Genomic DNA, 25,535 nt, shown 5'->3' on the forward strand with positions numbered 1-25,535 from the left:
GACGAGAAGGTATTTATGTGAAAACATAAGGAGTACTAGGTGCTAAAAATTTTTTAAAAATACTTTTAGTGTAAATTTTAAGAGGCTGTATAATAGTTAAAATAGGTCTTATTAATGTATGAACAGATGTAAGGGTAGAATGATGGGACCTACCGCAGCACAATTTTATGTTCAAGCTCTAATGAGCACTAAAGAATGGGGGGAAAGATTGGGAAATACTGAGGACGGGGTGGTAATAGTTAAGAAACTATCCTGATTTATCATTTTTTTAATGGATTTTTTTTCAGTATTTTATAATCGGATACATTATTATTGGAACAAAAAAAATTATCTAACCAACCTGCTCTAAATATCTCATTACATCCATCACAACGTGTGGCGAACGCTTGATCATAACAATTCGAGCAGAAAATTCGATCATTCTTACTACCGAACGGCATGTCGACAAGGGAGATTTTGCACATATTACATAGAAAACAATGTTCATGCCAATGTTTATCCTTATATGAAAGGTCCTGAAATGAATAGAAATTAATTTGATCGACACTGAACTACGGTACTTCAATTATTATTTTTTCTTTTTCCGGTTATTTTAGTTCGAATGTTGACTTGTACTATATGCTATAAAGATATTCAACAGTAATTGCCGTCGATTACACGATTAGGTACGTTTTTTTTATATGGGGACCTTAGAGCACGTAAGCATTTAGGAAGTGAACACAGTAATTCGTATCAACGACCACATGGAAATTCTGGCGTCAATCAATCCGCTTGGGGCCCGCCACCACGTTCACTTCAATTCAAAATCGTATTGAGGTTCAGGAACGTGAAACTGGCCCCGTACAATGACTTACGGGGTTAGCGGACGGGCCAAGTCAGTGTTTTTATCCCCCCAGACAAGTCTGATACCAATTTATCCGGGCCCCGGAGCCATGAAAGGCTTGGTGAGCACTAGGGCGGATTCGAACCTCCGATCGATCGTGCAGGCAGCGGAACCTCTAACCGACTGCGCTACACCCGAACCTGTGGTGCTCTATAAACAGCATAAAATCAAAATACAAATGTTGTAGTGTTGTGGAATTCCAGAACTCCGTATTTGACGAATGTCGTTTGTCATAAGATAGTCATGATAAAATACAACCGGAGCGAAATAAAGTGATAACACGTTAATATATCCTAGTTCTTAGCGTTCTCCTTTAAAAACAATCAATCTTTCGCATATATTAATAAAAAGTTCAAGTTATTTTGGTTGGTATTGAAGAAAAATGTTTTAAAGAAGTACATAAATACTACGTAAATATTAGTAAATATACATATAAATAAATAAATAAGTAAGTGAGTAAGCAAACACTAAGCAGTTGGATATTGTGGATAAATAAAAAAAAAATAAAATTTTGATTTTTGGTTTTTTGGATTTTGGTCCAAGTATGGCCGCCTCTTGCTTAGCTAAATTAAAACGGTAAATTAAGTGCAGCGCATTGAGCGAAATCCGATAAAAAAAAGGTTTTTTGAAACAAAATTTTCACGATTAAAATAATAAGATCTTGGCGTTATTTGCTCTTTTTCATGTTACCGTAACCTACGCTACCAAGGCTATGTCGAGCAGGTAAAGCAAGAATCAATATATATTAAGTTAACATATAGCTACCAACTACAACCGTCACGCCTCACTCGATAAAATAAAATGCAGTTGAGCGGAACTATAAAAAATCCCCTCGGGTTCTCAAAATTGGGTTTTAGAATTCGGTTCTTCCGCAGCAAAAAAAGCGAGCGATGACATACACAAAACAAATTTAAGGAAGGAGTATCCAAGAAATTTCAACGGCTGCTTTTTTCGTGCTTTATTCAAAGATAAATTTCACTTTAGTACCGCCACAATAAACATAATCATTTCCAGCGTACATTGGGTTACGGTAATATGCTTTAACGACTAATTATAGGATGAAAAATTACAGGATACTTTGGGATTTTAGTGCTTTTTAGTGTTGCTGCCTGAGGTTGGGTGGTTAGGAAGGAATCTACTTAGAGCTTGTAGAGAATCAAAGAAATTTCATCGGCAACTTTTTTTGTACTTTATTGAAAGACATCTCGGACTTTGGTGGCGTCGCAATAAAGGAATGATCAGGGTGTCTATGAAGGAATTCACCAAGAGCTAGTACAGAGTTAGATCAGAGGATGATCGGCGTGCAAAACAGCTAAGAATCAGAAAAATCACTCAGCGATTCCGGATGATTCGTTGGTGAATTTTCTGGAAGAGAACACAACAACTTACCGCGGTCATCTTGCGTTTAATGCGTTGAGAACACTGCGACGATTTGTTTGCCGAGCTGCCGCTAAAACCTACTGAGGCTGAGACATTAACCAGTCTTTTCTTATCGAGCCGAGCACAACGTTAAAAGTTTCCGACGACGGTCGACATCAAAAAGAAACGAAGGTCAACCAAATAACGCTGCCAGCTTATTTATGAGCCTGCGTAGTTCTGCTGCAGCGTGCGGAACGTGCTGGTTACAGTAACGTAATGGGTAAGGGGCGATTTGTGGGATTCCGCCGAGTCTAAGACGTGATTTAGAGGAATTTAGCACAATTTTAAATTTTGAAAAATTTTCGAAATTTTGAAAAATCATAGAAATAGTTGGGCAAAAAAGCAGAAAATGAACTATTTATGCATTTTGCGACGATTCTCTAAATCTTATAGTAGTCCCAGTTCTCTGAAAGTTCTGGTACGGTATGAACTCTTTTCGTTCACACCGTATCAGAACGAATTTACGCAAATTCTCGTTAATTCCCGTTGGATAACGAAGAAAACATGCCATTAAAAGACCGATAAAGTTGAAAAAAGCGAAAAATCCAGGTGTTCAGCACCTTTGGCCCCCACACTCATTTCCCCGTTCCCCTCCTTTCCGGTCCTCCTCATATGTGTGTACCGCTGTGATCCGTAATCCGTCGAAAAATAATGAATCCTTCCCGATTGTACGTACGGACGCTAACAAATCAACCACATCACCACGCAGAGCAATTTTTCATACCGTCACTCTAATACGTACGCGGATTTACGATATTAGAAAAACGTCCTCTCGACTCGAAAACAGCACCAGCAGCATTTTACAGTAGTCCATATTTCTGTCATTGCAAAAGAAAAATTACACCGCGCTTACGTATGCACATTGAGTCCAAAAAATTACGGCAAAACCTCCCTGAAATCCGAGGAATTTTGCTCGGAATGCGTGCGAAAATGCGTGCAGTTATTGAGTGTGCAGGAATGCGAAAAATAATCAGGTTACGGTAGGATATGATAATCTGAGGATGAAGGGGGAAGAAAGGATGAAAACATCCTGACCGACTTCAAATACTTTTTTTCCTCGCCTCCAGAAACAGGTTCAAAAAAAGAAAGAGGTTCAAAACGTCGAAGCTGTAGATGTCTTTGATATATGGTCGAATCCTAATCCTAGTCGGATTTTGGAGGTTATGCGCGAGAAAACTGGTCCCCCAATATTAAATACATAATTTTAATGGTCACTCTAAAAACAGTGTAAGTAAAATTTGGCGCTCAAAACCACCAGATACGTAGATCTCTGAAAAACATCTTGTAATCCATATCGGATAGGTTTTTCTTCCGGTTCGTCGACTGACTCAGACCTAAGAAGATTTTAGTTTTCCTGTTAACATAGTGCTGCATTACCGTCGCCGAAATGTTGGGCATGGGCGGAGCATTGGGGGAAAAACGTCAGTTCAGGCGTGTTTATTCAATCAAAGTGTATGTGGTGGAATTAGAATGTTGTGTTTCCAGATTTTGCGTGAACAAAAAAAAAGATACGAGGACATTTTCAATGTTAGTGTTAACATTTCCACTACGGTAATGGATTTTACGTGCAAATGCGGCGCAAGTGAAAAAAAAAAGTTGCAAAATAAATACACTCCAAACAAGTTTCTTTTATTTGTGATTTAGGAAAAGAGCTAAATTTATCGCATTAAAATTGGAGGGAACCTAAGCGCACTGCTTTTTTTCAATACCAATTTGCTTTTCTTGTTTTGAGATGTGTAATGTGCAGTCGGATTATTCGTGTCTGGAAGAAAAATGGATGATCATAAAACGAAAAAGGAAAATTTGATCGAGGAAATCTTTGAGAATTTCGCTTCGCAGGGTGAGAACAGTTTCTTTGTTGAATGTATTGTCAGTAGTTCCTCTTCAAGAAGGTGCTCCAGCTGAGCAATTTCGATTCCGGAATTTTTTTTAAATCTAATTTTTTAGAGCAACATCTGAAGGGACGTTTCTTTTCTGGAAAAGTTGTTTTTAAGGAGGACTCCCTATTTTATTTATTACTATTTTATTCTATTATATATTATTATTATTTTATTTGTTATATTTTCTGATTTTTGTGAATGCTAGTGGTGATTTTTTTTCCATCGATTGACCTTTTTTGAGGTTTTCGACCAAAGGTTAGCTGTATGGTGCATGAAAACAATGAAGAAGCCATTTGAAATTAGGAGTAATATTTCGGAAAACTTTGTGAATTCCGGAAAATGGTATGGATTAGCTGTCTTGGCACGGTATTTGTACGGTGTTCTCGTTTGAAACTGCTTGATTTTGGTCCCAAATGGAACGTATGTACGGTAGAAGTATGAGGAGGGTGGGAGGAGGGGGGCGATGGCGAGATAACGATGTCGTATAACAAAGTTTTAAACTTTTTTTCTGAGTCAAATCTCAGCCTTTAAGCTTAAAATCTTCAAACGCAGGGGTTTTTTTTATTGTTACAGAGTGAACTATTAGAGTGATGGTTTTTTAAAGGAAAATTTGCTTAAGTACTGTATAAACTACGACTACAGTAACCATTACTGTGAAAAAAAGAGCAGAAGCTAAACACAAGATCGATTTATTTCATCAATGCTGTCTCTCAAAAACCCCTCCGCTCCTCTTCTACGAATGAATCCAGAGCATCGTTAATGTCCTTTACAAGTAAATAAAAGCCATTTTACTACTAGAGAGGTTGAAACTCGTCCACTTAAAGCATTGAATTCTTCGAAGGTAAAGTGGATCGCAAATAGAGGCGGTTTCACTTCGAACCGTTGAATCCACTTTCGAGCAAGGCCAACGCCCGTTGGGGATTTGAACAGCTTCAGAGTGGATGGATCTTCCGAAGGGGGAAAAAAAGAAGTCTTAAACGAATCTTCAGACATCCATCATTTAAAATAAAACATCCGAAGGTTCGATGTTTTATTTTGACAAGTACTTGTCAGCGTTTTGAACAACTGCTTATGGAAGAGAAAAAAAGAGAAGAAGAGAAAGGGGGGAAAAAGAAGAAGGAAAAGGAGAACTATGCAATATGTAGGAGAGCAGCTGTCTGAATGTAACGAACAACTATTACATAAAATTCCGAGTTAGGAGCACTGCAGTTTGGTTTACGGTAACTTGAGGGAAAAAAAGTGTATTTTCAAAGAACATTTCTATGCATCCCGTTTCATTTCTCTGAGAAAACAAGCACTTTCATGAAAACTCGTACAGCCAAAAGCTATGTTCATATGTTCAAAGAATCTGTAAGTTTACTTATTTATTTACTTATTTATTGAAAACATCTACAGGTGTGCCATAAAACAAAAAAAGATGGAACAGAGCTCACTAGAATATGATTAAGTTATGGGCTTCTCGTGAATTTTTTTCACAAATCTAAAATTTAGAACGTTCCTCCACAACTTTTCTTTTCAAAAATTTCAAACACTTCATAGAAAATTTTAATTTTTTAGGTAAATTATTCTGATATTTTTTTATCACACAATGGGAGTAAAATAATATATCAGAATAATTTACCGAGAACCGTGTTGCTCACCAGCTAACTGATTCCTTGGAATACGTCCAGGTCCTTCAAACTAACACCATATTCCAATCAGACCTTTGAGTTTGTCATAGTGAGCGTGAGCATACATGGAGTCATTATAACTAACGTATGACAAAAAATCCAGTCTTTTAATTTTTTAAATTTAATTTTTTAATTTTCTTAATTTTCTTTTAGAAACTTAAAAATTCTCTGGAAACCGCGTCCATTCACCCCTATCTTCCCTAAACACTTACCAATTCGATTAGTTTTCCAGGAGAAAAACAATTATGAGAGCGGATTTATGAATATGTTGCAGCCCCAGATGAATGAATAAGGTGTTAGGGGACCATAGGAACAGGACAACTCGTACACAACGGCCACGTACCTTCCTGCTGCCTCTGCTTCATTTAAGAATAGAAAATGCAAAGATTTAGGCAAAGACTCGCATAGAATTAGGCAACAGTGAGGGCGAAAATGACAACGAAAGCAGAAACTTGTCGGACAACTCTAGAAATCTCGTTGAACGTGGCGGCGCTCCCATTGAGGAAAAACGACAGCCGTGGAATGTGGAGTGCCGAGGTGAAAAAAGTGCATTTCCATTAGTTTGTTACCGTGTTCACTTCCGTTTGCTTCACATTTTATTTTTTTTTTGCATTTTGTATTTCGGAAGTCCATTAAAGGCATCAACCCCCTCTTCCTAATTTCTTCCTAATTGCTGTAAAAAACGGCCCGGAAGATGCGGCGCGCGCACAAGGCTGGCGCGCTCCAGTCGAACTCGTTATAGAAAATAGCGCCCCGGAACACTCGAAGCCGTGTCTTCCGGACCGGTTTTTACGGCAATTGGGAGGAAATGGACTGAATCACCTTTCTCTCCATAATCTACGACCCAGTATAGGTATAACCCACCTGAAACCCGTACCACCACAGATTCATGGGGTGATGCCTTTAAGTTTGATCCTATGTGTTTCAATCGATAAGAAGAAAAATCACCTTTGAATCGATTCCAATCGGTTTAGCACACTCATCACATTGATTCGCGAACACATCCTCATAGCATTTTATGCAATACGGCTGCTCATCTCGCATAATATACCTAAAAATCGATATATTGATTGGCGAGGAGAAGACTATGAAAAGGCGGTGTACCTTTGTCCAGTTAGTGTTTGATCACATTGCCAGCAGCAAAAATGATCGCTGTGCCAATCCTTATTCATCGCCTTTGTGTACTCACCGGCAAAGATGAGCTGTAAAATCGATCAATAATCGATTATGATATTTCTGGAGTGTTTCTACGTTGTGTCCGTCTATGAAGACACGAGAACAATCAATCGATAGCACGATGACATTGAGTAAAGAGCTGATTCCGTTCATTGCATAAATACTGACAAAATTAGTAACATATTGCTCATAAATACAATCACATACTGTTAAATATTACTGTATTTTTATCCCATGTGTATATAATAATAATATAATTACATATTATAATAATAATATACTTTAATTTTAGTATTTTAATATTTTAACAATAATAACTACATGTTTCTTTTTTAAAGATTGATTTCAGGTGATCAACTGATGGTTATTGATCAGCGCACGTGGTCACATGTGATCCATACATAGGCAATGTAGCAGCGAGTTTTTGGATTGATCATACATCAATACTTAGAATTTGGTGCTATTATTGATTTCTTGTGTGATCCGGTGCATTCACACAGATTAACTGGACTGATTTGATCTGTAATGAACAGAGAGTGATCTACATTGATCTCCAGCGATCTACAATACTTTGATCTCTCTGCCCAAATGATCGATAAGCTGTTTGTATTCGAACGATTCGAACTTCGAAGTGTTAGAATGATTCACGTGCAGACTCACGTGATCTACAAAAAAAAATCATGAATGCCCAAGCAATCAGGAGAAGACCAATATCGAGTGAAATTTGATCTACTCTGGATCGATTGTGATTCTTTTATCAGAGGTTCAGATGATAATACATCCATTGTGCGTAGCATTCATAATTTGTGCGGAATTGGTGCGATCAATAATTTATATCGACTTGAGATAAAAACAAAATTATGTGTAAAAACATTTGTTTCGTTGGGCACTAAGGAAAAAATCCCTAATCGAACACATACTCTTACAATCCAACGATTTTGATGACTGCGAGTGCTACAAAAAACACAGTGCACCAGTTCTTAAAGGGACCTATCGAACATTACAGAACACTGATGGTTCAATTTTATTTTTTTTGTTTGTGCTAAAAGTAGACATAGCATCACTTCGTTGAAATCGATCGATTAACACATCAAAATCGTTCATTCAAAAATTAACCGCTTCCGTAATTTCATTTCACAGGAAATTTTCAGATAATTTTTTTTAAAGATCAGAGGTCCAGATGATTATTCAGGAAAATGTTCCAAGCCAAGAATACCAGTGTTCCGACAAGAATTTTCCGGGTACGAGTTGATTGACCGGTGTGGCTTCAGAAGCATTTTCTTAGTTAGGTAGTCATAATTCAAGAAACTTTGAAAAATTCTTTTTCTTTTCATTCTCTTTCATTTTCCAGAAATTCGAAGCTTTAAAAAACTTGAAAAACTTTAAATTTAAAAACGAAACCTACTTTTAAGGATTTCTTAAAGGATTTAGAGACACGTAAGAAAAACAATCCTAAAAAAGTTCGCTAGACTTATAAAAATAGTGGGAAGAGGGATCTTCTACGCATATTTGTCAGCATAAAATGAAGACACAAAGCATTAGTAAATAAATTAATGATTTATTGATTTTTATACTGATAGTAACTAGCCGTCAAGGACGTTCATGGTAAGTTAAGGGAAATTTTCGCTTGAAAATCTGAATTTCCAAAAAAAAAACAACAGAACAAAGGAAAAGCTTCAGCTGTAAATTTATAGCACATATTAGAGTCGATGAATATCGAATCCTACGCAAAAACCGGAAACGTCACATTTTCCGGTGAACACTTCGAACGGAAGTGCAGTGAAGCACAAAGAAAAAATCTACTGCTGTTCTCGTTGGGGGAAAGAGATTGAGCGTTAAATTTCATTTCTCTTTGCATGACATCGATGAAACAGAGGTTTTCCACGGATTAAAGGGGAATAATTTGATATTGGCTCGTTGCCAAATCGAATTCACACGATTCGGAGTGCATCAACGAGATTGTTGTCAGCCATACGAGGAAGTGCACTCATATGTACTGGGAAAAACAAACAAACAAAGAGGATAAATAAATTTGAAAGAGAAAATAGTTTCACGTGTTGATGATCTGATCAAAGTGAAAGATTGATGATTTTTTTTAAAATTTAATTTAGTTTTAATTTTAAACTTTAAAATGCGGCGAAAGGCGGGAATTTTAAACTTTCAACCGCTTTTTCTACTTTGCTACAGTTAGAGAAGCGGAAATGCTGATACGATTCACTTTTCCAGAATTTTTTCCATATTTGCTGACTATACTGAAAGGATGGTTATTTCATCCGTTGTGGCACGTTGCATTTTATTTATTTATTTATTTTGCGCCGTTCCCGAACATTTTATGACTCTCCTTGAGCGGAATGAGATCGCTTTCATTTTAGAAAAAAAGTCCATGAGAGAATACAGGGATAGTTTGAGGACTTAATGGAATTACAGTAACAATTCCGTTGCGAAAATATTTTAAAAAAATAATTAATAATAATTAGTAATAATTTAAATTTAATTTAATAAAAATCTAAATTCAATAAAATATTTTAAAAGAAATGTACCGTCCGAAAATTATAAATAGTCATTTTACGGATGAAAATGTCCAGCCTGGGACGTAGAAGGTGCCCAGGAAGGAAGAGAAACAGAGTGAATTGATGTTAGAGTTTTTTTTTTAAAAATAGCATAGTTTTATTTATTGTGCTCGTCTCAGACCTTTCATTACCTACCACGATGTCATCAATGTGCAACTGAACAACTATAAAAATTCATTTTGTCCTTAATTATGCTTATTTAAAATCGTAAACCAAGCTAAGGTCAAACAAAATTCATTTTGAAAAACATATCGTAATTAGACGGATGACAATAAAATTCCCCACAGAATCATCTGCACGAAGTTTGCCCTCAGGCAATTCGAACAATTGCAAATGACGTCAGGTGGGCGTGGTTTTGTGGAGATGTCGGATTCCAGAAGGTATTTTAGAATTTCAGCCTACATAGCTGACGGCGAGGAAAAAAACCTCAAACGTTTCTGGAATGAACGACACAGCAAATGCAAATTTTGTAGAATAGAATGTGACGTCAGCATCTTTGTTTTTTTTTTTATCGACCGCATGTCAGTGCACATCTGGAACGCATCCTTGGTGTGTGCTTACCACGCTAGTGCTAGCGATTAGCTATATGAATGAAGCAGGCGTATGGATCAATAATGCTACAATTTTTGAAGGATTTGTGTACATAGAACATGAAGGGGGAAAAAACGACCGTAGGCATCTTTATAGTCTGCTGTGGACTAAATTTACACCTATATGTACACCTTAAGGGCGGATCTAGCGCAGTCGTTTAGAGGTTCCGCTGCCTGCCTGCACGATCGATTGGAGGTTCGAATACTGCTCACCAGGCCTTTCATCCTTCCGGGCCCCGGATAAATTGGTACCAGACTTGTCTGGGAGGATAGAAAGTCATTGTAGAGGTCAATTACACGTTCGTGAACCTCAACGGATTCTGAATTGAAGTGAACGTGACAGGTGGATCCCAAGCGGATTGATTAACGTCAGACACTTTATCCTTTTACTTTATGTGCAACATTGGCGTATTTTTGTGTAAACCTTGAAGTCGTGGAGTTTTAAAGGCAGCTTATCACGATTTTAATGTTCTGAAGAACCCACAACAAAAGCGTAGAGTTCGGAATCTACAATCCAAGTTCGGACTGTAGATTCCGGATCTCAGCGTGATTCCGTTCATCCTTCCCTAAACGTCGTAGAAAAAAAAACGGCGTGGATGGTTCCATTTTTTTAAATAACGTGTTCAGTTGCGACGCTTCACGATTGTACCGTATTCCGGTGTGAACGGTAGAAGATAGGTTATGCCTTTCCACCAGCGTATTCAAGTAAAACCAATGAATAGACTGCAGATAGGTATGGAACGTGTACATAGAGGAGCGTTCTAACGTATCTCGTAGGAATTAAAACTGCTCCCACGCGGGTTTTTTTCCACGACAGTTAGGGAAAGATTAGCGGAGCCATCCTGGCTTCCTCTATCTACTCGTGACACGCTACCCTTAACGAGAAAAGATCGTATAGGTGACAAGTGAAGCTAGCACGTTCGAGCTGAACCGTTGAGGCGAATAAACCCCGCCCCTTAGATTTAACGGCAGTCAAAATATGTGAAATTGGACAACACGTGTCAAATGTTCCGAGCAACACGGGGCAGCGGGCAATCTACTGTTCAGTTATGTTGTTTTATGTGTTTTATGCAGTTACGTGAATTATTAAGTTATTTATGAAATTATTAATGTTATTTATGTCAATTATTAGGTCAATTATGTTCATACTAGTTTTATGTATTTATGCTAATTACTGAGTTACTTTATGAAGTTACGTGAATTCCCCACTAAATCGTGCAATAAGCAACAGCTGACTCAGTAAAAGCTGTAGAACTGATAACCGAGGCAACTCGTCCAAATGCGAAGGAAACTCCTTACGAAGGAGTTGTGAACGCAAAACATTTATTTCTTTGAAAATGTACGCGCTGGACTATATCTAGAAATCGTGATATCCATGATGTTCATGATGTTCACGATATTCATGATATTTATGATACAACTCGTACAGCTGACTGTTGTTAGCCACTCCCATTCAGTGTAGGAAGGCAGTAACTACGGACATGAGTAAATGCCGAAAGCTGTTAAACTTTATGACAGCTTTATGAAGTTACGTGAATTCTCCCAGTAAATCGTGTACCAAACAACAGCTGCCTTCTCTTCAAAAAAGAAACTGATTCGAATAAAGCAATAAAACTCGGACGAAGTGAGGCTAGCCGATTAGGAGGTGCCGAACATAATTTTATTGACATTGTTGCGAGTCAGTGCGATGTTGGCCCCACTTTATGGTGTATTATTTGAAACATAGTCCAGGATGAATACTAAGCACAAGCACAAACGAAAAAAAAGTCCCGTGGATTCTAAGGAATGACTATGAACGGTAGCAGTATATTAAATAAACAAATGAAGTGCCTGGATTTAATCAATCCGGTTGGGACCCGCCACCACGTTCACTTCAATTCAGAATCCGTTGAGGTTCACGAATGTGTAAATGGCCTGAGTAATGAAAGACATTTTGCACTCACCACTTCGACTCCACGCGTCGTCTGCGGCTCGTCATTCCGTATAGGACCGCACATGGAAATTATTGCATTGCAGTTCGTCAACGTGCGGGGGCTAGCCGACGGGTGGAGTCGAGGTTTTTATCCTCCCAGACAAATCTGATAAATCTGACCAATTTATCCGGACCGCGGAGGAATGAAAGGCTTGGTGAGCACTAGGACGGATTCGAGCCTCCGATCGATTGTGCAGGTAGCGGAACGTCTAACCGACTGCGCTACACCCACCCCACCAGTACGTTATTATTGTAATAATATTATTATATTTTTAGATAATAATAATAATATTATTATTATTTATCCTCCAAGACAAGTCATTGTAGAGGCCAACACGCGTTCCAAAACCTCAACGATTGCGAATACCAGTAAAACGCGTAGGCGCATCCCAAGTGGATCGATACGCCAGTGACTTTATACTTTATCCTTTTATTATTATTCCCCGTATAGTATAAACGCAAGTTAAACTATGTAAGCGACTTGAGGGAATGGGACAATACATGAGGATGGGGGTGCTCAAAATATGCAATTCTCACTTGTGTAATATATCCAGGTGAACACGAGCATGGACGGTCAACTGTCACAAATCGTCGAGATCCAGCGATAAAACATTGTGATGAATCGAACGGTTGACAAGTTCAAAGAGGAGAATCCATCCGGATCCTCCGGATGATGATCGTTCGGTGGGTCAAATAATGAGGTGAAGGAAGAAATGGCAACTAGTCTCTACTTTATCTGAACATTTTTTTTTGCGTAAGCTATATCACAGCCATGCTGACTTTGTTGTCTTCGATCGTAGTGAGGATGTGCCATAGGTCCCATGAGGATAACGCGCGTAAGCTCACATATTATAAGAGGGGGATGCGCTTCTCAGCTAACACTACCACAACACATAATACAATCTCGTAGCGTAATAATAAATATGTATATTGATTTTTAGGAGGTTGAGATTAAAAATATCAGGGAAAATATGTTGTCCTCAGGAGTAGTAGAGTGGAAATGAAGGTATGTAATGTAGGGGTGTGTTCGTACTTTAATGAGTCAGAGCTTCATAGGTTGACAGCTGTGCGAGGTGCACACACACACCCGGACCTATTTTTCGGATGTACACAGCAAGTGACAGATGTTCTTAAAATCGGGTGAAATAGAAGGAATAAAGGTTGGAGCAGGAGTGGATGGGTAATTTTGCTGAAATAAGGAAAATAGGGATTGATAGATGTTCTTAAAATAAAAAAAAAATAGAAGAAAAAAAAAGTGGAATGGGGTTGTATGAGTAATTTTATCTTTCTGAATGTTATACCAGGAACAAGGAAATAGGCTATTTGATCACAGTTACGAACTTCCACATTTTTTTTGTTTTTGATTTTTTTTTTCTGTTTTTACACGGACCTATTTTTCGGATGTACACAGCAAGTGACAAATGTTCTTAAAATCGGGTGAAATAGAAGGAATAAAGGTTGGAGCAGGGATGAATGAGTAAATTTGCTGAAATAGGGATCGAAAGATGTTCTTAAAATCAAAGAAATAGGAAAAATAAAGGATGAAACGGAGGAAAATGAGTAATTTTATCTTCCTGAACGTTATACGAAGCAAGGAAATAGGCTATTCGATCAAAGTTAGGGATTTTTCACATTATGGATTTGTTCCTATGTATTGAATTGAAGCCTCCAAGCAAGAAGTATAGTGCTGTAATTAGAATCGAAACATTTACACATCATTCTTATTCGAACTTATATTTCTTCGAACAAAAACAACCATTAATTTGGTTAGGAAACTCGCCGCCGCGAACATCAACACAACAAACGGGATGCCGTTCACCATCTTGCCGATTGCTGAAGCCGGAGAAAAAACGAAAGAACGAGCGAGAGGAGAACCTCCTGAGATGAACTGACGAACGCCTGTCAACTGCTACTGCTGCTGAATGTGGATGTGTTTGTGGCCAGTTAGCCAGGGTTTGTAGCTGCAGGATCCAGTTAAAAACTAGTAATATAATGTGGTACGTAATAGTGTACGTATGGAAGAAAAATGTTCTACGTAGCTCTGGTCTTACGTTACGTATGTATCTCAAAAGCAATTGAACAATGGTACCGTATACTCGCGCGGCAAGAACGACAACGTCAGGGACGGTATCCGGAGAAGAATTGAGGAAGAGCACAGCAAGTTATGTAGCTTAAAGATTTGCCAGTAAAGAACCTGTCCAAAAATGTCATAAGGGGAAGAGTGATCTCGTCAAAAATTCCCCAGGATTATGGGGCGTGGTTAGTGGCGGCGGCGGCGGCGGCGGCGGCGGCGGCGGCGGCGGCGGTGGTGGTGGTGGTGTCGGCGACGGCTTAACGTCGAACATTGGCCATTTAGCATATGCGCATGCCAACAAAACGGCAAATTACTGTGTCGTATATTGGTGAAAGGTATAAGAAACAACATACACAACCCAGAAAACAATGCTATGCACGTATGACGTGATCGACGGGGGAACAACATGAGAAATAAGCAGCTCCTGAAAGGTTCACTAGTGAGCCAAAAGGCCCCATAGAGAGTCCCATAGAAGAGGTGCAGTAAAGTAAAGTGGTAGCAGCGGATCAGCGGGGAATCCGTTCAGCTAAAATTTTGTTGTCCACAAATTTCAGAATGTTTAATTGTGTACTACTTTTTGAGAGAATAAACTAATTAATTAACAAAATAAAATAAAAAAATTAAGTTAAATAAAGAAGGATAAAATTAATTAAGAAAGATTTAAAATTTTCTTGTCTGCAACCCTCAGAGCTCACCGTATGCGGTCAAATACGGTAAGTAGAATGAAGCGCAAAGGAAAAACAGCAGGAAATATGGGTAAGCGCTCGTATATTTGCCCAGGAATGTGGTATTTTAGAAAAATAAGTAAATAAAAAAGGTCAGAAGTAAGAAGTGAACTGATTCTGAGCAATAGCCAAGCTATTAGAGAAGTTCTGGGATTCACGAAGTAATCCTTCAATGCCTGAATATGTTGAGACGGACACATATCGATAAAAACACGAATCTGGAAGCGGAAACGCGTTTTCCTGAAGTTGGAGTCGAACCGCGAGAGCTGCGCGAAAGCACCACCTCAGCACTGATTAATCTAAGACTATATTTCAAGAAATAAGAACTGAAAATTAAATCAAAAAAGAAAGAAAGAAACTAAAGAAGAAATTAATGAATTGAATAAGAACGAGAGTTTTTCTCTTTACGACCAAAGAGAGAGAGAGAGACAAGAGTGAGACGAGCTGACGCGGCCAACTTCGATGTGTTCCTGGCAGAAATCTTCATTATAGTGCTTGAAAGAGAAGACAGAAGACGTACTAGACCCCATCCATATCCAGAGAAAAAAAATACGAATTTTATGACAGCAAATATTCGGCTGGTGGATTAAGGCATGATTTACTGGATGTCGGATGTGATGTCGACTGATTAGATGGGGAATTTAAAGGCATCACTCCACGAATCTGAGATGGTACGGATTTCAGGTGGAGTATTCGTATACGGCATCGTAAATTATGGAGAGAGGGGTGATTCCGTCCATTTCTCCCTAATTGCCGTAAAAAACGGCCCGGAAGATACGACTTTGAGCGTTCTGGCGCGCCATTTTCTACAACGACTTCGATTGGGGCGCGCCAGCCGTGTGCACACGCCACATCTTCCAGGCCGTTTCTACGCCAATTAGCAAGAAATGGACGGAATCACCCCCCTCTCCATAATCTACCATCCCGTATACGAATACTCCACCTAAAACCCGTACCACCTCAGATTCGTGGGGTGATGCCTTTAACAAAAACGCTGAAGTGATTGGTGGCGTAGGACTGCTTGGAATGAGGGATGGTGTCAGCTGGGCTTAGCTCAGGAATAGAATGGGAAAGCAAGGTACTCACCTACGTCCACGCTGTGATAATGATGATGATTTTAAAAAACGAGTGAACGTTGAGAATGAGCCAGGATGAGCGCTGAGGTGTGTCAAGTGAGTTCAGACGAGCTGAGATCCAAGCAGCAGCTGAGGTAATGATAGTTATTAAGAGAAGAGCTGAAGAAACGGAGGAAATGTGCAGAGAATGTGTCAGGTACGTGCTCAGTCGTTCACACCTTAGTACAATATGTCAGCTGTGGCGTGAACAGATCCGAGTAGTTGCCCCACAAGTTCCTGGAAAACCCAGGTGACGAGAATATCCAAGAATGAAAATTCAATCCGAAATGAATAAATTAAGGTTAAATCATTTCGGATTGATTTTTCTTTGTGCTGGAATGAGTTCTGGGAGAAGGAGATAAGGTTGAAGGAAGTCCTTACCTAACAAGTCTTGGAGCTAAATTTCAACTCGGAATTTGAATGAATTGAAATTGAAAATTTGAATGAATGAATGAATTTGATAAAAATCGTCGTCAATGTCGAGACCATCCGAGCGCTTCAAACCACAGCAAAAATTCATCAAAAACCGCTCCGACATTGCATGACATTTCGGCCAAACAACATGTATTTTTCTATTGCTTTTCCAGTAACAAAGCGCTATAAAGCATGCACACATAGAGGCTAACATTATTCCATTCGTGGATTTAAAATAATCAATGAGTGGGCCTGTTTTTTTTTTCTCTCTAAGATTCATTTAAATTGGAATCGGAATTTTTTTTTGGAAGAAATCAGCTGGAATAAGATAATTATGCATTAAATAATTTTCTTATTCCAACCGATTTTCTAACAAATATTTCTAATAAATATAAAGATTTTTCTAATAAATATAAATAGAAATTAAATAAATAAATAATTGTGCGGAGTCGCTATTCGGATCCATAGCTGAACTAGGATGGGTGGAGTCTAAAAAATGCCCAGGACTCCATATAAACGCAATAATATGAATAATATGACAATTATATGAGTCGGGCTATACGTATAGGTTATAGGTTTATGGAAGTATGTAATAGACGGTTAAGTGGGGGGTTTATGGTAGATATCCGGGATTGAATGACCATCATCACCATCACTGTGGTTAACAATCATTTTTATAACTACGATTCAATAAGTGAAGCAAAATCCACAAGGGTTCTGTGCTAGTAAGCGGTTGTAATTTTTACTGCAAAGATATGATGGAAGGGATTATCCATTTATTTCTCGGAAAACCGTAAGAATTACAGAATCCTGAAGTCTTAGTACACAGCTCTTAGACCGGTCATGGTAGCGGTCTATCCAGTATCCGGGATCGGAGCTATGTGTACGTTCGTTCGTTGGAGTTATGTGTGATGGCGTATTTTTTTTTGTCTTTTTTGTGTCTTTTTTTTGTCTTTTTGTCTTTTTTTGAAAATGAACTCAAGCTAATTTGAAAGAAATTCAGGATCTATCCATACAAATGAGCTGCGGCTACTGTGGGTTCTTTCTAGTAACGAAAAAGGGTTTTAGGTAAGATTTTATTTGGTTAAGGTTTTATTTAAGTAAAAAACTAAGGTTTTATTTGGTTTAGTAAGCGATTTTGCGTTCTCTTAATACGTTATCGAAGTGCATTGTTAGGGAAAAATTGAAATCTTCCAATAAATATCACATTAAACATTTCGATTTCAGTATGAGTGTAAATATGATTCAGGATAGCTGGGAAGAACGTATAGAGTGGATATAATCAGATCAGATAAGATTCCGAACGAGTTTCGAGTGGATTCGAAACCAATCCAAATATGAAGTCAAATGTAAGAACGTAACTTGAGGTGTGCAGTCAATACTCCGATGTTGTTTGTATTTCAAGAGAAACAACGGATTAAATTCACCCCATCTTGTAATTCCTTTCAGGAATAGTGAGAAGAAGAAAAGCGGAAAGAAGAAAGGAGAATGATAAATCAATATCTCAATCATTAAATCATTTCTAACTGTGGCGTTCTGTCATGTCTCGCTTCAGCTCACAGCTATCCACTGCAAGTATGATGACGAGACGGTGGTGGTGGTGGTGGGTGGGTGGATGGATGGGGATGGGACACAGCTGCTGTAATGGTGCGGTGTGTTGTGAGTTCATGAGATTGAGTCTTGAGACTTGTGTGTGTGTGTGTGAAGACGGAAACAGAAGCGAGAGGAGGAGGGAGGGAGAGGGGAGTCTCCTCTCTCCATTTCTACTCTTCTCCTACTGTTCTGTTATTCCTCCTACTTCTATCTCTCTTTCTCCACTTCTATTCATCGGATACGATGGTGTGGGACCTCTGGGGACATGTAAAACACTACTGCTGCTGATGCATAATTTAAAACAACGGTTCTTCTTCTTCTTCCTCTTCTGAAAACTCCTGAGTGCTGACTAAACTTCATTTATTGGTTTATGCCCTTCTCAACCATCACCGACGAACGAGCAACAAGCAACGAGAGGAACAGTTGTCAAAGGAGGATCAAAAGAACAAGTGAAAGACCGACTGCAAAGCATGAGATTTGACCTATTCAGTGTAAACATTTTCTAATCCTCAAGTGTCACAGCGCCTCCAAGTAGTTCAGCACTAATAATAATTCAATGAAAAAACAACAATAAATAAAATTGAGAACATCCAGAAGGAGGAGCAAACTTGAAACTTCTCCTTATCCACTTTTCAAGTACTGCTTTGACGATATTGAATAGAATTTTTAGCGTGATGTGAAAAAATGTGAAGAAGAAGGAGTGCGTTCAAAAGCTGTGCACAAATTTGCAGGAAATTCCCTGAACGTCCGGGGAGGAAAAAAAACTCGGCAATTCTTCTAACAGCATCCGATGACGCCATCGACGGTTGAGGAGAGACGGGAAGAGCACGCGCCCGCGATGCGGAGAGGGTAGAGATGTAAAGAATGAATGAGTTAAGCGTCTAACTCAATAATTAATCAGGATTAAATTTGACTTATTTCTTTTCTGGAGACTGGCGTCAACCATATGTTGACTGGAAGAGAAACTGGAGAGCGCTTTAAGGATATCACAAATTTTTTGTGATTCGAAGTGAATCGTTCTACTAAAGAAAAAAAAACTTATGGCGATAGGTGGACCAAGATAAAATTTTCTTCATATTTTCCTCGAATATGAACAAAATATCTTATAGTATATTTGGTAAAAATTTCTCCTCTGGTAACATTTTATGGAGCAGAAATTTCCACCAAATATATTTTATAAGATAATTTATCCAGAAGTAGCCCGAAACTCTGAAAACAACGCAAAAAACCTTTACCTTTTCCTTTTCTTTTCCAAGCTATCCACTATCTATCGTTCTTATTTCCTTTGAAAAAATAGTATTTAAGAGCTTTGATAACTAAATCCCATCGGAAATTCGCTGCATATCTGGAAAAAGTTCTCTCAGGACAAAGTAAATCCTGATAATACTCCGATTAATCTGACTCTTTGCGCTTTCTGTTGAGAAAAGATGATTTTGACAACAATTTTAGCTTAGCGTACTACTACTTTCAACTTCTAAACAAAAAATATGTTTTTTTGGGAATCAGAAAGGGAAAAAATTACGAAAGTGATAAAATCAATTTTTTTTTTTTGCTTCTCAACATTTCTTCAAAATGTCCTGGTTCCCCCGTGAAGGAATTCGATAAAATTTATGAGAAAAAAACATGAATGACTAGGAAACTTAAAAATTCTGCTGAAAACGTCTGTGCATGTAAAGGATTTCAGAAGGAGAATGCTATGAAATAAAGCTAAACGACGCTTCTTTCTTCACTTTTCAAAAATAGTTTTTATGCTTCCTAGTTATTCGCTTTTTCTTCATAAATTTTATCAAGTTCCTTCACGGAATAACACACTCCTTTCTGGCAATTTGTACACTTTTTGTATAGCCTCTTTCTTTGCAGGAATTTTTTTTAAGTGAGAAAAACTTCAGAATACAAGGAAAGATCTATTTCTTTATGTTCGTTGGAATATGCATATTTCTGTGTTATTAGAATCTGATTATCTATTTATAGAATTTATTATAGGATTGCATATTTCTGTGTTCATTAGAATATGCATATTTTCGTCATTTTCGTGTTTTCACTAAAAATAGCGGTCATTCATCTGAAGAGAAGAAATTCCAATTAAAATTTGAAGCCCGAATTTTTTAAAATGAAATTTCACTTTTTTCAGGAACTTTTCTCTAAAACTAGCTGCAGAAATTGCACAGAAGTTTCTGGAATACATTTATTATTATTATTTGTAGGTCTATCTCCTATTTCTCTGGACTACATCCGGAGAGAAAAGTGTCCTTAGAGGCAGCTGAGCAGTCAAAAAGATTCCTAATGATCCTGGAGATGGAATGCTCGTCCTTTGCAGATGTTACGCCGATACACAGCTATAGTTGTAAAGAAACGTACAAATCAATACCGAAATGTATTTCAGATGTTGTGGGATGATGAGAAGTGTAAACAAGCAAACAAGCAAACAAACAAACAAATAAACAAAAATGAACGGGAAAGCTCAGCGCTTCGCATGGATGCGGACGTTCTGCAAAGCGCGGGCTGTTGAGTTGGGCGGGCTGGGATGGGCTGGCGGGTGGTTTGATGAATGATGGAAGGAGAGAGAGAGAGGGATGGACGGATGGATGCCCTCTCGCTGCTTCGGCATTGTCCGCCAGTCAACACTTGCTCTCTTGGTCCATCCCGGCAAATTGTTAGGCAACCAGCACCGCTGGATATGTGAATCAATGCGCATTTGTGGATTTTCGAGTAGTAGCAGTAGTAGTAGTAGTAGCAGCGGTTGTCGAAAGGATGGCGAGACGACGAGATCGCATCCGAATCACGATGAAAATTAGCCGGGCACACGTTAGCCCCAACGACACGTTACGCTCATTCACTCAAACCAATGTATGAAATGCGTATCGATTGGCATTCCAGCAATTGATGCTATCCCTAGGTACTAACTAAATGTACTGCATGTGCATGTTTTTGTAACAGAAGGAAAACTGCGTTTACTTCGCCTGGGTCTCTCGGGATTGTATTCTATTTCTTTTTTTCCTCTGCTCAGGAATGATTAACTGAAGCAACTATGATGTATCTAAAACTCATCATTCAAGGCACATACCATGAATCCTAAACTAACTTCTCTAACTCTTACGTGTCTAGTTGAAGTGAACACAGTGTTTAACCGCTTCCAGAACTTTATCGATAGTTTCCACGAAGAGGAAAATTTATTCGTAAGTATGTAAAGAAAAGTAATTTCCGAGTTATTACATGCCAATTGTGAATAACGCTGGATCTAATCGCGCTGTTTACCTACGCGATTTTCAATGGACTTCTTTCTTTTCGTTTCCGGACGGAAGCAATGATTAAAAACTGAATAGGCGAATATTTCATCCAAAGGTGATTACAGGGAAATCTTACGGAAATTTTTCAGAAGCAAACGAAAAAATCTTTGTTTAAATTCCTGCGAAATTCTTGAAGAAATGAAGTCTGCTTAGATTTTCCTGTTTCATTACAGATTAATCTGGTTTTTCTTTCTTTCCTGCTCATTACCCTGGCTTATTCTCACATAGTCAGTTACCTGCTTGTCCGTACCACTATTGGTCAGCAGATAGCGAGGGGCGGGACTGAAATGGGCGGATACGTCCCAGACTAATCCTTTATGAATTGACATAGGTTTTACTCTTCTAGAAGGTAATACATTTCATTTGTCAGTCGAGTCAAACAAAACTATGCACTTTCGATGTTGGTCGTGCATATAAAAGGCGTGATGGTCCCAAAACGAAGAGTTTAAACGCGGATACAAAAAAACCACATCACCCCAGAATATCAATTTGATTCGCTCACTAGTCGTACTGGGGTGGGTGTAGCGCAGTCGGTTAGAGGACCACTGTGGCGGCACGGCCAATGGTTCGGATCCGCCCTAGTCCCGACCAAGCCTTTCATTCATCCGAGGCCCGGATAAATTGGTACCAGACTTGTCTGGGAGGATAAATACATTGACGTGACCCGTCGGCTAGCCCCCGCAAGTCATTGTATAGGCCAGTTACACGTTCGTAAACCTCAAACAATTCTGAATTGAAGTGAACGTGGTGGAAGGTCCCAGGCGGAGCATGGTGGTCTGCTGCGTTAACAAGTCTGTCTGGCTAATGAGGTAAGTACTAGCCAATGTGTTGCTGTTTGAGTTTGCCTACCGTTTGGTGGCTTTCTGTAGGGTGATGAGGCGCTTGAAGGGATAAATCACCAATGACTTTGAATTTTCCGGGCTCTGACGATGGCGATAACGCCGAAACGTTAGCCGTTGTTTAATGAATCTACCAATCTTGGCTACAGCTCAAGGAAAACAATTAAAACTACGTTTCAACATGCCGAGATTCAAAGAAAGTCGAACATGGCAATACTCAGAGAGGTTCCAGCAAGCTGTTTTCGACTGGTGAGAAAAATCCTTTCTTTAAAACAAAAGATCGTCTCAGAAACCCGATCTTTTCAAATATCTTAAATTAAAATGCATATTTAAATGAGCTCATGAATATTCAGAAGCTGAAAAAACATCTGAAGGAAGATGATGACGATGGTTTGAAGGTGGTTTGCTGAAGAATCCGAGATTTCTTTTTTTTCATGCTCATTTATATGCCAACAGTTGATTGTTTCTAGGAGAAACTGGTTAAAAATTCCGGGAGGAGGGGAAAAAAAGGAGAGAAACGAAGCGGAAGTCATAAAACAGCTTTGACGAAATGTTGGGAGCGGAAGCTGGTGAATAACAACCGTCGGCAGGGGCATTGTTGTCGCTGCCAACAATGGCACCCAACATGTTCAACCTATTCTTTTTCGTCAACGATGTGAAGAAGAAGAAGAAGAAGAAGTGAATTCAGACGATGTTGATTAGTCAGTCAGATGATGTCACGTTTGTTTCACATGACCTCAATCATTGACCACAAATCCAGAGAAGAAAAATCTTCTTGGACCATGAATTTAGCGAAGAATAATTTTTTCAAAGCGTTTCTAAAACACATCAACACCATCATCTGGCAGGTTTCAAAGCAAAATAAGCCTCCCCCCCCCCGGACATCGATAGGAGGTGATTTGCATTGTTTTTGTCGTTGGAGCCGCCGTCATTGAAGCCGGCACAGCTGAACGATGTTGTGACCTCATCCTTAAAAAAGAAGGCGGATCGCCGCCTACGGTGAGCAGCACACGTCGATTCCATTCCGGAACGAACGAACGAACGAACGAAGACGATGAATGTGTGTTGATAGAAGGCAGCAGACGTAATCCACCTCTCATTGTTTACATTTAAATAGAAGAAAACGCATACGCGTCGTCGTCCACGCGTTAAGCGTAAACAGACAAAATGTTGCCCCATATTTGTGGCACACTATCAATTCGTTTATACTCTACGCTTTAGAATTCTGCTAAACAGTGGGTCCCATAAAGAATCAAGGTGCGATTCCAACAAATAAATAAATAAATACTTTCTCGTTAGTAATACATGGGGCTATGTTTTCACGAGAAATTTCTATTGATCGATAGACGCACCTGAGGTCCCACCGAAACTTCAAACGTAGGTAATTATGAAGCTTATCGGTACAACCGCAGCATTAATGCAACACCTCTATTACAAAGAAATTCTTTACGGAAATTTTTGACCTACTTTGAACAATGGAACGTAAATATACTGGAATTTCTAGAGTATTCAGTATGTGTGTGTGTGTGTCGCACACAATGGCGCGCTTAGTATTATCGGTACTTCCGCAGCAGAAAGCAAGTAATAAGCTAATCCAGCAAAAGGGAAGTAATAAGCTAAAAAAAAGCGCAAAGTGATTCCAAATGTGAATGAAAAAACAAATATCCACTGGAAAAGGAATTTTTGTCCAGAAAAACAGTAATAATTGATTGGTGGCACCTCGGTACTACCGTAGGACAATAACAGGTGTTTCAAAATTGTGAAAAAACCATGCAGATTCGAAGAAGATCTTCACGTGCCAGTGTTCACGAAAGTGCTCAATTGAACCTTATATAAACAGGCAATGCAATGGATTCGTTTGAAAAAAAACCACCTGAAAGTTTATTTGGGTTGCGTCCTTTGATATGTACCGTAGATAGTAATGACGTCTAGGGTAAATCTAGGCCTGGGGTAAATTTGAAAGGGAAAGCCGAGGATTCTTTTGAGGCAAATCAGAAGTTCAGGAGAAATAAAGTTACGTGCTTTAAACCTAATTTTTGGCAGAATTAATGTAATTACATTAAGAAAATTACATTTAATTTCTGTAGCAGATTTTTTTTGGTTGAAATCGATTCCTGGAAACTTGTACTACCAGTGATCTTTGATTTCACTGAATAACAATGCAAGCGCTAATTGCTGACCTCTTCAGACTTCGCGAACTTCCCGCTGTGTTTTTCTCTGACAAAGATTGAAGACTGACGTACGATGATTAGAAATGTTGGGGGATTTTAGTATGGATGGAGAAAAAGCAGATTTTTCGATTATTCGCTGAGACCCCGGCAATACTTACTGGTGGCATAGAGCTAGATTTTTTATTTATTTGTTTTTATTTATTTTTACGTTATTTATTTTTATTTTATGTTTTTCTAGTGTAATATAATGGTCCTTTTCAGTTGAGATAATCTACAGATCAAATTCGTGCTTGTAGATCTCTTGGAGAAGCATCGCTATTGCACACCGATCATTAATCAATTATCGATTTGACGGAGCGAGCCAGCAGATTGAATTTTCTGATAGAATTTTCTTCTCGAGTACACGAGTTGATCAAATAAAATATCATACAGGACAAAGTTTACTATAGATTATTGATTACCTCCGGATTATTGAGTAGTAAATTTTTCGACGAGTATGCTATACTTGTACGGTTATCCAATTAACTGGGACGAGAAAACTCGTCCGAAAAAGCCGCCGGTATCAAGGCAGGAAGGTGGTTATTTGCATTAATCTTATACCTTCGTGATTTGATAAACACGACAAACTCTATTAATTTTAATTTTTTAGTTGATTTTAAATTTTTACTTAATTTTTCAAAATTAATTTTGTCAATGAAACAATGTAGAAAAATTCTCGTTTTTTGATAATTAAGAACCATTGATGAAATACCCCAATAAATAACCCTAAGAGTCAAGAGTTTCTGGAACAAATTATCCTGTTGCTGGTAATAATTTGCTAATAACTGATTTTTAGGAAGAGATAATCTTCCTGGCAGGAACACCAACATAAAATTTTGAATTAGGCCTCGAACTCAAATTTTTTGGAGCTTTTTGTGTTCATCACACGGCTATCGATTGATTGCGATTCTGATCTACTCAAATCCTGAAAACGCAATGCACCGGATACAAAAAAACGCACCTCATCACAGGCTGCACAACGTGGTTTATGCAATTCGGCGTAATGACGTTCACAATAGATTTGATCATCTTTTACGCAATATGTCAAATCAACTAGGAGCTGAAACAGAATCGATTATTGATTCGTATTTTTTCAAGGATCAATTAGCGAGAACGTG

The 25,535-nt window shown here is 38.5% G+C and overlaps 1 protein-coding gene across 3 annotated transcripts in view; it reads right to left on the bottom strand.

Annotated features, from left to right (window-relative positions):
- RB195_007531 (uncharacterized protein) overlaps window positions 1-25,535 on the bottom strand; it is a gene marked incomplete at both ends in the record, with an annotated part of 166,133 nt that overhangs the window by 4,259 nt on the left and 136,339 nt on the right. For all 3 annotated transcript variants that reach the window (XM_064181211.1, XM_064181210.1, XM_064181208.1), the window contains 4 exons: window positions 341-515; window positions 6,801-6,903; window positions 6,957-7,054; window positions 25,379-25,477. In XM_064181211.1, the coding sequence (XP_064038015.1) occupies window positions 341-515; window positions 6,801-6,903; window positions 6,957-7,054; window positions 25,379-25,477 (475 nt within the window). The remainder of the gene's footprint in view (window positions 1-340; window positions 516-6,800; window positions 6,904-6,956; window positions 7,055-25,378; window positions 25,478-25,535) is intronic.

Source organism: Necator americanus, chromosome I (genome assembly GCF_031761385.1).
Source record: "Necator americanus strain Aroian chromosome I, whole genome shotgun sequence".
NCBI lineage: Eukaryota > Metazoa > Nematoda > Chromadorea > Rhabditida > Ancylostomatidae > Necator > Necator americanus.